General features: G+C 51.4%; 7 protein-coding genes across 9 annotated transcripts; 3 read left to right on the forward strand and 4 right to left on the reverse strand.

Moving 5' to 3' along the window:
• Window positions 1–206: 206 nt before the first annotated feature.
• Window positions 207–2,083, reverse strand: H310_06934 (hypothetical protein). The gene is made up of 4 exons (XM_008872161.1): window positions 1,359–2,083; window positions 1,199–1,312; window positions 1,044–1,147; window positions 207–1,000 (listed from the first exon to the last, which is right to left on the reverse strand). Exons 1-4 carry the CDS (start codon window positions 2,017–2,019, stop codon window positions 374–376), a joined length of 1,506 nt encoding a protein of 501 aa, XP_008870383.1. The 5' UTR covers window positions 2,020–2,083; the 3' UTR covers window positions 207–373.
• Window positions 2,084–2,550: 467 nt separating this feature from the next.
• H310_06935 (hypothetical protein) lies at window positions 2,551–3,319 on the forward strand. Its single transcript, XM_008872162.1, has one exon. It carries the CDS (start codon window positions 2,609–2,611, stop codon window positions 3,278–3,280), a length of 672 nt encoding a protein of 223 aa, XP_008870384.1. The 5' UTR covers window positions 2,551–2,608; the 3' UTR covers window positions 3,281–3,319.
• A 287-nt stretch (window positions 3,320–3,606) lies between these two features.
• On the forward strand, window positions 3,607–6,565 carry H310_06936 (hypothetical protein). Its single transcript, XM_008872163.1, has 4 exons — window positions 3,607–3,913; window positions 3,964–4,516; window positions 4,577–6,101; window positions 6,148–6,565. The coding sequence occupies exons 1-4, from the start codon at window positions 3,630–3,632 to the stop codon at window positions 6,411–6,413; spliced, it is 2,628 nt and encodes an 875-aa protein (XP_008870385.1). The 5' UTR covers window positions 3,607–3,629; the 3' UTR covers window positions 6,414–6,565.
• Window positions 6,533–7,193, reverse strand: H310_06937 (hypothetical protein). Its single transcript, XM_008872164.1, has 3 exons — window positions 7,010–7,193; window positions 6,807–6,963; window positions 6,533–6,710 (listed from the first exon to the last, which is right to left on the reverse strand). Exons 1-3 carry the CDS (start codon window positions 7,146–7,148, stop codon window positions 6,656–6,658), a joined length of 351 nt encoding a protein of 116 aa, XP_008870386.1. The 5' UTR covers window positions 7,149–7,193; the 3' UTR covers window positions 6,533–6,655.
• Window positions 7,194–7,254: 61 nt separating this feature from the next.
• Window positions 7,255–9,120, reverse strand: H310_06938. Of its 2 annotated transcripts, XM_008872165.1 has the most exons (4): window positions 8,689–9,120; window positions 7,935–8,638; window positions 7,755–7,885; window positions 7,255–7,701 (listed from the first exon to the last, which is right to left on the reverse strand). In XM_008872165.1, exons 1-4 carry the CDS (start codon window positions 8,968–8,970, stop codon window positions 7,418–7,420), a joined length of 1,401 nt encoding a protein of 466 aa, XP_008870387.1. In that variant the 5' UTR covers window positions 8,971–9,120; the 3' UTR covers window positions 7,255–7,417. The 2 variants fall into 2 exon arrangements, with proteins under 2 accessions (XP_008870387.1, XP_008870388.1); XM_008872166.1 differs by having other exon boundaries at window positions 7,755–8,638.
• Window positions 9,121–10,465: 1,345 nt separating this feature from the next.
• On the forward strand, window positions 10,466–12,324 carry H310_06939 (hypothetical protein). The gene is made up of 7 exons (XM_008872167.1): window positions 10,466–10,665; window positions 10,719–11,014; window positions 11,069–11,144; window positions 11,185–11,311; window positions 11,354–11,467; window positions 11,538–11,616; window positions 11,662–12,324. The coding sequence occupies exons 1-7, from the start codon at window positions 10,473–10,475 to the stop codon at window positions 12,262–12,264; spliced, it is 1,488 nt and encodes a 495-aa protein (XP_008870389.1). The 5' UTR covers window positions 10,466–10,472; the 3' UTR covers window positions 12,265–12,324.
• On the reverse strand, window positions 12,230–13,258 carry H310_06940 (the record flags this gene model as incomplete). 2 transcript variants are annotated; one of them, XM_008872169.1, is made up of 5 exons in its annotated part: window positions 12,230–12,401; window positions 12,452–12,540; window positions 12,592–12,736; window positions 12,782–12,988; window positions 13,049–13,258. In XM_008872169.1, the coding sequence occupies 5 exons, from the start codon at window positions 13,256–13,258 to the stop codon at window positions 12,324–12,326; spliced, it is 729 nt and encodes a 242-aa protein (XP_008870391.1). In that variant the 3' UTR covers window positions 12,230–12,323. The 2 variants fall into 2 exon arrangements, with proteins under 2 accessions (XP_008870391.1, XP_008870390.1); XM_008872168.1 differs by having other exon boundaries at window positions 12,230–12,540.
• Between the last annotated feature and the right edge of the window lie 12 nt (window positions 13,259–13,270).

Here is a 13,270-nt window from a genome sequence, read left to right on the forward strand (position 1 = left end):
TGTGAAAACTTATTCCTCTCGTTATTAATATTCAAACCTCTGAAACTTGTTTGCCTTCATGGGCGACTTGTTTGTAGTATTTTGGTATGTCAAAATGTATTTCAGTAACCTGCTGAAATATCTAATTATTTCGCGCACTGGGTACATCTAACAGGAAAGCGATGATGTAGAATTATTCCGTCCCCACGTTTGACTGACACTAGAAATGAAAGAAATAACCAAATTACTCAAAATGACGAGCTCGAGGTTTTAAACTACTTTCCATTTTTCAACCTCGACGAACCGCATGCCGCAGAGTGTGGCTAACCGCACAATACTGAAATATTGATTTCGTGCGTCGATGAATGGCTATCATAATGTCTGGGCGAGGACGCTAGGCGTTGTAAACCACTTGCACAATCGCGATGATGAGGGCAACACCACCAAACCCCAACACCGCGAAAATGTACCCCTCCGAGCTGAACCGTCCACTGTAAACATTCGGTCTTGGGTCTTCTCGTTGAGAAAAGAGCTGCAACAGCGCAGGGGTGATGAACGCCACGTATAGTCCAAAAATTCCAGAAAATTGAAGAGTCACCGACAGATCCGTGACAAGGACAGCGACAATCAAGGGAGGAATCGACGCGATGAGGCGACAGACAAGGCGTTTGTGGTTGAGCCAGACAACGCGACCTTTCAGCGACGCAGCCAAGTTGTCCCCAAGCGTGATCGCAATCAGGGGAAACACGCTGAGTGTGTCCAGGGCAGGAAACAACACGACCAGAAGTGACAAGAATTTGGCCCAAATTGGTATGGCCCCGTCGATTCCCCACGAAAAGGACGCCCAATTCAAGTTGACGCTGGAGCTGATCTTTGGACCAAAGTAGTAACAACACGACAATGACAGCGCCAAGTAGAAACACGTTGTGGTCAGCAGCGCGTAGCCAAAGATTGACGGCGCTTTAGGTTGGTCTTTGCGAGCCAAGGGGGCCAGCAGCCCTGGCACGGAGTGCTGAAACAGCTAAACGTCCTTGATTAAGCCAGTGGAAATGAAATTCACACACCTGGGAAAACACAGTGGTGCTGAAGAGAAGACCAAACGAGTCCAAGTTGATCCATGGAACGTCACTGGCATAAGGTGGCCCTTGCGAAATTGGACTTGACGTGCCTGACAGATCATTTTATGAATGCCAATAGACCGGTCAGCTCAAGGGCTCACCACTGTCCTGGGAGTCCACAAAGAGTGCGACGAAAGCACTGACAATCATTGTGGTCAATGCGACGAAACGCACTATGGCCATGACGACTTGCACGTGGATTTGTTCGTTTAAATCTAACGTATTGAGGATTAGATGCGAAAAAATGTGGATGGGTAGTACCCACGCAAGACAGCGGCACCACTACCAGGCCAAACACCACTGCCACCAAAGTGCTGCTGCATGCCAAAGTCGACGGCAATTGGGACACAACGCTGTTGACAAACACTTGAGAATAACCCAAGAGCCCACCGTACATAAGACCCAGCAACGACACTTGGTACAGGGCCGCACCAACCACTCCCATGAATCGGTCGCAGAGAGTTGTGACTTCGGGGAAATGGAACGGATCACGCAGTAGCTTGGTTTTAGAATTCTTCGCGTCCATGTCGCGTACCCGGGCAGTGGCTTCACTGACCCACATCACGGTCACGTATGAGATAAACGACACAAGAATGAGCAAGATTGACCCAAATACCACGCCGGCCTTGTACAAAGCATATGGGACGCCGAGACTGCCGACGCCCAAGATGTAATTGACCGTAAACGAGTACGCTACAAGTGGAGTGTAGCCGGAGGCCGATGGGTCGATGTCAACGGGGTTGAAGCTGAGAGATCGCGACAACGAATATGACATCAGCTGGTGAGCTGCACGCGTGGACCGCGTCTCGCCAATCTCCACTTCTTCATTCAGCGACGCGGCGACAAGCAACTTGGCCATTTCATCCTTCGATCGGTCATGACTTGTCGCCGCATCGTCCTCATACATGGAGCTCCAATCCATTGCCCTCAGAACTTCGGCGTTGCGGGCTGTGGGGACCAAATGCTCAAATGACACCTTCCCACCCTCGATCCAGATTGGCTCAGCGCGTCATCAGAAGTATCACCAGCGAGGATTTCCGTAAAACAAGGAGATTTTTGCAACGTTATGATTGCATGACGGCAATGTCTGCCGCGTTTGAACCACAATGCCTCAAGGACGACCTGTGCACATGGATTCAATGGATAGCATCACGACGAAGTGACCCAAGGCAAGTCTTCATCGCAATCGTGTGCCTTCCATGAAGCAACCATTGAAGCGTCCATATAACGAGAGGTTCTTTGAAGGAGCAATCGGCACACCCATCAATTCGGTAAAAGCTCATATCACGGAAAACCTTAAAACAACTTGAAAATCAATCAATATTTGGTGCTCTAATACCAAAAGAATTCGCATGGTTTGACAGAACATTGCAAAACTAACTGACCAATCACAGAACCAGAATTAAATTTCCAGGTTTTAGTGACATATTAAAAAGTTGAATATATACATCTTTACGGGCTTTACGTTCCTCGAGAACCTGCAGCATTTTTGTGTGGTGTGACCAGGGAGGATGGAGCTATACGCCAGCCTCGCCGACACTGGCGGTCCAAAGAAGAAGGAGTACTGGGATCGCCGCACCTACGCTTCCCTGGAAGAACAACAAGAAGCGATGCGGAACTCGAGCACATTGTACGTGGGCAACCTCAGCTTCTTCACAAGTGAGACACAAATCTACGAGCTGTTTTCGGTGGTCGGGCCAGTGAAATCAGTGATCATGGGGCTGAACCAACTCACCAAGACGCCATGCGGCTTCTGCTTCGTGGAATACTTCTCAAAAGAGCACGCACAAGCATGCTCGCACTTTATCAGTGGCACCAAGCTCGATCAACGTGTAATTCGATGCGATTTGGATGGCGGGTTTATTGAAGGTCGGCAGTATGGCCGAGGAACATCTGGCGGCCAAGTTCGCGACGACCGGCGGTCCAAGGAAGACTACGATCCCGGTCGAGGTGGGTATGGCAAGAAAGAAGACGACTATGGCCTCTCGAATGCCCACTTTCGTCGCCCTGGCGCACTAAAGCGCTCCCGGGCTGACAGTATTGACGACGACCGCAGCATTCGTCATGCAAGAAAGTCTACAAATTCAGAAGTTGCTGAACCTGTGGACAAGGAAGAAGTCAACCCCCGTTTCCAAGAGCGCGACAGCGACGGCGAGCAAGACAACGACGATGTTGATACTTAATCCAAACCAAATAAGGACATTTAGTTCTTTGCTGTGCCTTGCTTGGCCCTACCTTCACTGAAGGGGCTTGTCAAGCGCCGCCATTCCTTTCACGGACGCCCCTCCGCATTACGGCAATGGCAAGAGTCTGCCAAGAAATGTTTTTAGTAGTACTATTTCAAGTTACGCATACTAAAGAGGGATCCCAATAAATTTAGTGTAGTAGTACTACGAATACGTTTCTATATTTATGTGCACTGTACCTAAGTGTCTACATCTTGGATTTTAAATACCAATACTGAATTCAAGATGTAATCCAGAGGGGGGAGTTTCAGTCATTGTTTGTTGCCTCACATATTGGAGTGGGGAGATGAAGTGGCTCCGTTCGGAAGAGGTCGAGTACATCTCACTCATCGTGAACGAAGATGCCGCGCATGACTGCGTCCAGAAGCTGGGGGATCTTGGTGTCGTTGAATTCACCGACTTGAATCCGGAATTGACTCCGTTCCAACGCCGCTATGTCTCTTACGTCAAGCGTTGCGACGAAATGGACCGCAAGCTTCGTTTCTTCGCGGGGGAATTGTCCAAGCTGAAGATCACCCCTAAGAGTGCCGGCAGTATCGATTCCTTTTTGGCAGGATCAGCGGATGTCCGGTTCGTTTGGCCAACCTCGTGGCGACTTACCGCTGATTCTTCATACGTAGCTATGGCAGCCAAGACACGGCGGTTCGTGCGTTGGACACTTTGGAACGTATCTTGGAAGACAAGGAACAAGAGCTCCTTCAACTGAACACGATGCACGAGAAGTTGACCCGCGAGTACAATGAGCGCAAGGAACTCCAAGAAATCATCTCGCGTGTTGGCGAATTTTTTGAAATTGACATCCCGGATGTCGCTCGTCACGACTCCCGCGTCAATTCGCGTTCAGGAAGTTCGATGAATTTTGGTTTGCCGTCAGCTCCTGCAGTGACTGAAGCCGACTTGGCCATTCGCTTCAAGAGCATCACGGGTGTCGTGCCCGCTGACGAACGTCTCAAGTTCGAACGCATGATCTTCCGTGCGACCCGTGGCAACTGTTTGTCTCGCTTCTCCGCCATTGATGACCTCCTCGTCGACCCCGGCACTGGTGTTGCAGTCGAAAAACACGCGTTTGTAATCTTTTTCCAATCCCAGTTCATTGAGACCAAGCTGCGCAAGATCTGCGATGCCTTCCATGCCCGATTGTACACCTTGCCATCCATGGACGATCGAACCGCGGTACAGCATCAACAGCTTAAGCAATCGTTGTGTCGTTGCTGACGGATGTTCGATGCATAGATTGCTAACCTCATCCAAAGCAACAACGCCGAACTGAACCAAAGCTCGCACATTCTTCGTCGCAACCGCGAAAGCTGCGTGCTGCTCTGCCGTGAATTGGCCGAGCATTATGAGTCGTGGAAGTGGTCTGTCCTGCAAGAAAAGGCGACGTACCACACCCTCAACACGTTCAAGGCGGATGTGAGCGGCATGCTGCGTGGTGAAGGGTGGGTCGTCAAGTCGGCCCTGGACCAAGTGCGCCGGGAAGTGGAGCGCGCCCACTCGGCCGACAAGTCGATGCCGTCGCTCGTGGACATGGTCCCCAAGCCATGGCCTGTCCCGCCCACGCATTTCGAAACCAACAAGTTTACTGAAGTGTTTCAGGCGTTTGTCGACACGTACGGCGTCCCTCGCTACGGCGAAATCAACCCGGCTGTGTTCACGGCCGTGACGTTTCCATTTCTGTTTGGGGTCATGTACGGCGATATTGGTCACGGCTTTTGCGTGTTCCTCTTTGGTCTGTACATGATCGCGACCGAAAAAATCTTGGAGAAGGGCCGCGTGAGCGAGATGACCGCGCAACTGTACGGCGGTCGGTACATGATCACCCTTATGGGAGTGTTCGCCATCTACGCCGGGTTCGTCTACAACGATTTCTTCTCGCTGCCGCTCAACTTGTTTGGGAGCAAGTGGAAGTACCCTGAAAACTGCGAAGAGCTCGGGAAAGAGCACTTGAAGTGCGAAGCATTTTACTCGTACGACGGCGTCGTCAACTCGTCGCTTGTGAACGTCCAAAACGGCCACAACGTGTACGGGTTTGGGCTCGACCCGATCTGGAAGACGTCCGAGAACGAACTCTTGTTTTTCAACTCGTTCAAGATGAAGCTCAGCATCATTTTGGGGATCACGCAAATGGGGTTTGGTATCCTTCTCAAGGGCTGGAATGCGCTGCATTTCAAGGACTACGCGCTCTTCTTCCTCGACTTTGTGCCGCAGTTCGTTTTTGCTGCGTCGCTCTTCTTTTACATGGTCGTGCTCATCGTGATGAAGTGGATGATCAACTGGTCCGAGCGCATGGAGTTCCCCGAGTGCCCGTTCAATTTTGAAGGACCCAAAACTGGCTGTCGCCCGCCTGCGCTCATCAACACACTCATCAACATTGCTCTGCAACCCGGCAGCGTCGCGGATCCCATGTACGATGGCCAAAAGACAACGCAGCAGATTCTCTTGTTGTGCGCCGCCGTGTCGGTGCCAGCCATGCTCTTGGGGCACCCGTTGTACTTGAAATGGGTCCACGGCCAGGCCGCTCCGGAAGTGTCGCATCAAGTCGACTTTGAACAACTTGAAGAAGACGACGATCATTCAAAGTTGGCCCCGGCGGCGTCGCATGGTGGTGGAGGTCACGGCGGACATGGCCATGGCGAAGAATTTGAATTCTCTGAAGTGTTTATCCACCAAGCGATCGAAACAATTGAGTTTGTCCTCGGGATGGTGTCCAACACGGCGTCGTACTTGCGTCTGTGGGCGTTGAGTTTGGCGCACTCGGGTATAGCATCGTTCGCCTCTGTACGTGCTAACGTGTTGCGTTGTAGAACTGTCGACGGTGTTCTTTGAAAAGGCGATGCTGTCGACGATCAACATGGACTCGTTCATTGCAATCTTTATCGGGTTTGCGCTCTTTGCCGGCACGACGTTTGGTGTGATTTTGTGCATGGACGTGCTCGAGTGCTTTTTGCACGCGCTGCGTTTGCACTGGGTCGAGTTCCAAAACAAGTTCTACAAGGCAGACGGTCGCAAGTTCCACCCGTTCAACTTCAAAGAGTTGATTCGCGCGACCCAATTCGAACCCCTTGACTAAACAACTCTGCTTCCACCCTTCTCTCTGCGACGGACGCGCAGACCTTTGGCACGAATGGCTCGAGTTCTTTCGTGCCTTCGTGGGTTTGCCGTGGTCGCTCCTTGCATATTCAGCTACAATGCATGTAATGGAAATTTCATTTCACTACCCAATTTTATCCAGCGTCCGGCGTTGAATGGCTCCACGGGCTACCCCGACGAGAAAGAGGACATTTTGAGGGGCAATGAGGACATTTCGAAGGGCTACGACGCTTTGGCCGCCGCCGTTGCTGCCTCTGCCGCCTTCTTCGTTTGCTGACTAAGCACGACGAGGTTAGATGGCATGAATGGATGCTCTTTAGAGAACTGCACGATAGATTGCAACGACGTGGTTGAACTGACAAGATGGACGTACATCTTGGTCAGTTGCTTTCTCAACTGCGACGTCGCACTCAAGTCGTTGATCCTTTCAAGAGATTTCGTGTCTGCCCACAAATATCCTGACAGACTGCCGATAAGCGATGACCCCAAGATGGTAGCTATCTGGTAGCGTCGAGGGAAGGGGCCAACAACTATCGCACGAGATGGTTGGTTCAACCACGAGGACAGATCACGTACATGTAATGGCTGCGCTGACGACAGCGCCAGTCGCAGCACCGATGGAACTATACTGCTGGAGATCTTTCTTTCGCTGCTCGAACCATGCCTTCTCCTCCAGGGTCAGCGCCGGTGCAACCGGTGCCTTTGTCGATTCCATTCCGTGGACCTGCGATTCAATTGTGCGAAAAATAGTGTCAAAACTTCACGAGGCTACTTGCTCAAAATAATCTAAATGGTGTATGCACTCCAAACAGTCGAATGCACTTGGGTGCGATATATTGAGAGATATTTTGAGCACCATTGTAGAAAGCCCGCTCTGCGAGACACTTGCGCCAAGCAATGGCACATGCAGCAGCTTGGTCACCGAGTCAAATCCTTGTACGACAGAGCAGCAAAGCCAACCTCATAGTTTCTATTCCACACGCTTTAAACCACCACTTCGACGACATGCCTCTGGTTGAACGGACACAGCTTCGCCTCTCGTTCTTGCTCGACTTGCACTGTGACAAAGTCAAAGGCGTGATGGGCCATCACGCACGCTTGGACGTCGACTAGGAGCGATGGGGTCATCGCAGCAGAGATATCTCCCCGCGACTCAACCACATGCATTGCCACGGCAAAGCTGCTGGGCGAAATGGACCAAACTCGAAGGTCATGCACTTCCTTGACCCTTGGGAGAGCCTTGATTTCTCGTTCCAAGCTATCCACATCTACACATCCAAACACGTTACAACAGCGATCAACTTGTTGAGCAACGACGTACCAAGGTCGCTTGGCGTGCCTTCCATTAACACATGCAACGTCGTTTTGCAAATTCCGATGGTTGTGGCACCAACAACCACAGAGAAGAGCAACGTGACAATCGGGTCACACAGCTGCCACGACGGCTCATACCTAATTCCTCTTGGCATCACCCTCAATATTCGCATGCATTGCCACGTACCAAATGAGCGCTCCAGCGACGCACACCCCAAGACTCTGCAAAAAGTCACCAAGAGCATGCAAGTAGGCGGCCCGCACGTTCAAGTTTTCGGCCGCGCATTCACCGTCGCCATCTACGTGCACCGACGGCTCCGCTTCAGGTTCTTCCAAGTCGTCGCTGTCGTGGGTGCAAGCAGTAGCAGTTGAAACACGTGATTCGTCGTCAATACCAATCGGGGACACGGGCTCGTCGTGGCCTTGAGAGCGTACATGGTGGTCGTGTTCGGAATGGCTGCAAGCATGGTGTTTATCCTCATGATGCTCGTGACGATTAGAGGCATCATGGTCAACGTGATCTTGTCCATGCGAGTGAGAATGTCCGTGGTGGGAATGCGAGTGGCCATGGTGCGAAGATGCTTCCTTCGACACTGCTCCATGTGAATGACCATGGCCACCGCCGCCGTGGGAATGGCCATGACCTCCATGGGAATGGCCGTGTCCAAGAATCTTCATCAGGGCAATGTTTACGACCAAACCCATGCACGCCACGATGAACATCGCCTTCCCATTCACAGGAGGCACAGAAGTAGAGTCGGGAGCCTGAACGAGCGCGATGATGCGTTGGATTGCAGCCCAGACGAGACCGAGGGTCAACATCCAGATCACAACGATGCTGGTCAGCGCTCCGAGCACTTCGGCGCGTTTGTATCCGTGGGACATGGTTTTCTATCGATGACGTCATGACGTATGTAGTTCTAATGCAATGGTGGACGTACCGACGCAGGAAACTTGGACAGATACAAGGCAAACAGCGACAGAAAGAAACTCAACACATCACTGAGCAGATGCGCGGCGTCCGACATGATGGCCAGGCTGCCGGCAAGGTATCCGCCCAAAAACTCGACAAACATAAACAAGACACAGAAGAGGCACGCCCATTCGAGTTTCCTCTGCGCTTCGTCCCGCGTGCGGTCTTTCTGTGCACTCGTTGCGACTTGGATAGGTTGCAGGTGCGACTCGGCACACGGCGAGTTGACTGGCACTTGCGCGAACTGCATTCGGGCTTTGTGTGAGATCGATAAGTTGGAAGCGCCACTGCCAAGAGCGGGAGAGCGGCTGTGGTGGTGGGCTGGAGCTGCTGCTTCAGTCACTAGCCAACACCTGAGGACGTGTCAGCAAATTCCCGCAATGCCATAGGTCAAGCAAGCGTTCACATGGAGGTCTGGGCGAACCAAGCACCGGATGTATTACAGTCACCAGGATATCCTGGTGTAAATTCCATCCTGAACCTAATATTTTGTATGAAAATTGGTCGTGATGACTCTTGCTGGATGTGTGCAGAGCCAATTTATGCAGCAGGTTTGAATATAACCAATTTCGCCATACTCCACGTTAAAGTTGTGGATTGTTATGAGATGAAATTTGTCTGCAAATTCTATTTATCAACGACTTGAGTGCGGTAAAACGTACAGGTTTAATATTGTAGAACAGTCTGGGCGACGACGACGGCGTTGTTGTTGATCAACGGGACAAACTCTCGTCGGTCGAATGAATTGTGTGCCACGTCGAGATAGAAGTGACATACATGCAAGGACAATTCGTCATCCGAGGGAAATGAAGTTGGGAGAGGTTGTGCAGGAACCTTGACTATGTCACGTCGAAGTTGAGGAATTGCCATTTTGGACTATCGTGTTGGCGGCCATTGAAGCAGATAGCACCCACCTTAACGTCAGCTTTGTTGTAACTTGAAAATCGTGTGCGGGGGCAATCATAGATGACCCGATACTATTGTAGCGTCAGTTGAAAATGGAAATGGTGCGCCAATAATTCTCACGCAGAATTTCTCACGCACAATCGGCGCAATACAAACTTCAAAATACTTGTCCAGAACGATTTCATTGGTGTGTTTCAGACGTTTTCTATCACTCGCTCCTCGACGCATGCCAGCAGCATTCTGCAAGACGGTCCAAAGAGTTGATGAACTGATTGATGTTGAAAAGTGGGCACTGAACCTCGCTGCTGCTTCTGCCAGATAGAGCAAGGGGTCCTCACGATAAAGCTGTAGGATCTATTCTCGTTTGGCTGTCGAACTTCCGGAACTTGGCGGACGATTCCAGCCTCTCAGTCGACCCATTATGAGTGTACTGCTTAATCCAACGCGATATGGTCGATGGTGCTTTGCCATACACATATGCCAAGTATGACTTAGACAAGCCCAACATGAAATGTCCATACAAGCAGTGTATCCTGGTGTCGGCGGACGCGTGGTTCTGGAGCACTATTCTTTCCAACATGACGAATTGCACACTGCAAGTGCTGTAATTCGATTGGACGTGAGTTGGAGCGTGTTTTGTACAATTTGCAGGAAATTTCGATTTTGGGCTGAATCTACAATACAATACTGACGAAATATTGTTAATCTATTCTGAATCGGGGGTGTGATTTTTTTCACAACATTAGATTTTTGCAAAGTGATTATATCTATATTTTCCAGAGTGTTTGACATTGCGTTTGATTTGGTCTAAAAATAGCCGTTGCCTGTCCAAACGACAAATCGGTCATGTCGACGCTCATGGACACGATGGGAAGTCGAGAGGGCAGCTCTCGTGGGCATTCCACCGTGTCGGAACTGTCTTTCGATGAACAAGAGCCGCGGCTGCGACGACAGTGCGAATCGTTGCTGAAGAATGCTTTGGCGTCTCCAATTAACATTGCCAAGGAGGCAGGGTGGACGCTCAAGCATGAAAAGCAAGGTCCTACCTGATTCCTAGCTAGATGCATCTTCTCTGACTCGCAATTCACGCAGGGGTCCAAGTATACCGCAAGCGCCTCGAGGACAAGGAGCTGGACAAATACATGGTCACGGGCACGTTGAACGCTACACTCAATGGTCTGGCTTGGGGGTTGTATGCTGCCAACACGGACGACATGCGCATCTTCGCATCGATTTTGTACGAGAGCGAGTTTATGGACGCTAGAGTGGTGCGGGTGTTCGAAACTGCCACCGCCGACGACTCGTTTAAGTTTTCCGGTGTGAAATACTTGAAGACGCAGATGCCAGTGCAAGCTGCCCACGGCATGCGCGATGCCGTGTACTTTGAAGTATTTCCAGTCGACCAGGTTTATCTGTTTCGTGAACCACAGTATTGTGAATAGTACTCTGGCTGCCGAGTGCTGCCAAATGGCCAGCGATACTTGTTCATTGTGCAAGACGCCATCCAGTCCAAGCAAGGTATGCGATGCACCCGTGGTCAAGCCTGACGTCTCAGCAGCGCCACCGCTGAAGAACGTTGCAAGAGAATTCATCACAATGGTGTACCTGTTTCATGAGTTGCCTGAAGGACGAGTGCAGTGCACGATGGAGTCGTCTGTGCTGCCGAATGGAGTGATTCCGACATGGTTGCACGGTCCCTGGTCGTCCCTGTCTCATGCTGTCGACAGGTTTACAGCGTACTCGTACTGGCAAACGATGGTGCGACTGGAAGCTCTTCCCGAAACCCGCAGGATTGTGACGGCGCGTCAATTTACCGGGATCGTCACTTGGGTCCCCGACAGGTCACCCCCTTGTTCGATAAGCTCTGTCATGCAACTGCAGGGATTAACGCCTTCTCGATTGATTTTCCAGTGCGAGAAAACACTGCCACGTGTGTGCCAAGCGCTTCAACCCACTTCGGACACGCCACCACTGTCGCTCGTGCGGCGATGTGCGGTATCCCGTGTCGCCGAAATGAGACTCATTCCTTTCGTAGATCATGTGCATGGCGTGTACGGTGCAAATTGCGTATACGCCGCTCTGTCTACAGTCGGAACCGTCTCAAAAAGCGATACAAGAACATAAAATCTGCTCCAGATGCATGACGGTTGCGAAACAGAACGTGAGTGCTCATCCACTGCACGCGATCAACCCGTCCAAGTCGGTATACATGAGTCCTTCGATTGACGCGAGTCCGATGATCCATTCGTCCACGGCGTCGTCGTCCATGTTGTTTCGAAGGCGAACTTGCCCGGACGAAGGAGACGACGGACCTGTGCCGAGCCCTGTCAAGGAAACCCACCTTCGCGGAATTTCATCATCCGATCCCGCGGCCCAACACCAAAGGCCCAAGCATCCCCAGCCACGAAAATGGGCCAGCATGGACGGCGGATACCTGGCAACGGAAACGGGTGATCTGGACCATGCGAAGCCGTTCCAGTCGATGACTTTGACAAGCCCGGCAGGACGGAAGAAGCCATGCCCGGCGTCAGCAGCGGGGGCGCAAGGGTTTATCGTGTGCCAATTTAACGGTGGTGACCTGGAAGCAATCCAAACGACGGACAACGGCTTGACTCTGTCGATCGCTCACCAAAACTAATCTTCTACATACATGGTTGAATGCAGCACAACGACAAGTATGCAAATTATCCAAAATTTCTACAACAGTCGAATTGGCACTTTTCGGTCCAAATGAGCATCATGCAGCAACTTAACGCGGGAATAGTTTGTCCAATCCTACATATCATGGCACGCCTGAGTGCACAGCAGTGAGAGGGAGGAGCGACCTTGATCGTGCAACTTGTCGGGGAAATATACTGGTCCGTTGGCTCTATGGGCAGCAATCCCATGCGCACGTATGCTTCTGCAATCAATCCTAAGCCACAGAACCTTGTAGCACCGTGGGACATTAGCACGGTAGACGCACCTGCAGCAGGATACATCGGGGCATTTGTTGCCGTGGCGCCAGTCGAGGCAAAGTGGCCCAACACTGTCTTGAACGAGAAACGAGAGGACCGCCCCACATTTTCTTCCACAAAGTCACGCACGGAATTTTGCATTTCAGGTGTCCTCTGCCAAAGATCGTCAGGAATGTTCAACATCCTCAGGCGCTTTACCTTGACACGCAGAGGCACGACAACGATATCCGTCGACAGCGACGTGATGATGCGCGCGCTGTACGGTCGGCACTTTACACCCGAGTACGTTTCTTCGACGACGAACTTGTCACCAATGTGATTCACGTAAATAAACCCGCAGTGGTTGTACGGGCCTTGCCAACTTGGCACGTGGTCCGCCAGAAAACAACTGAGTGCGTCTGCAGGCTATTGTAAAGTGTCATCCACTTGCTGCACACGCCCCCAGTTTTCAATCGCATGCCTTACCTGCATGAACGCACAGTTGCGCCGAAAGAGGACGATGTCTCCCGTTTGCAGCGTGTCAGACATAATGTCATCCATCGAGCCGGTGTTGAAAGTGAACCCTCGAGGAGGGTGGTTTGCACTCTCTCGCTTGTACATGACCATGCCAGTCCATCCCGCCACCGTCGCGAACGGCAGCGCCGCCAACGCCTTTGCGGATAACGACCACTTCATCCTTTTGTGGTG

Source organism: Aphanomyces invadans, assembly GCF_000520115.1.
Source record: "Aphanomyces invadans strain NJM9701 unplaced genomic scaffold supercont1.12, whole genome shotgun sequence".
Lineage (NCBI taxonomy): Eukaryota > Oomycota > Saprolegniomycetes > Saprolegniales > Verrucalvaceae > Aphanomyces > Aphanomyces invadans.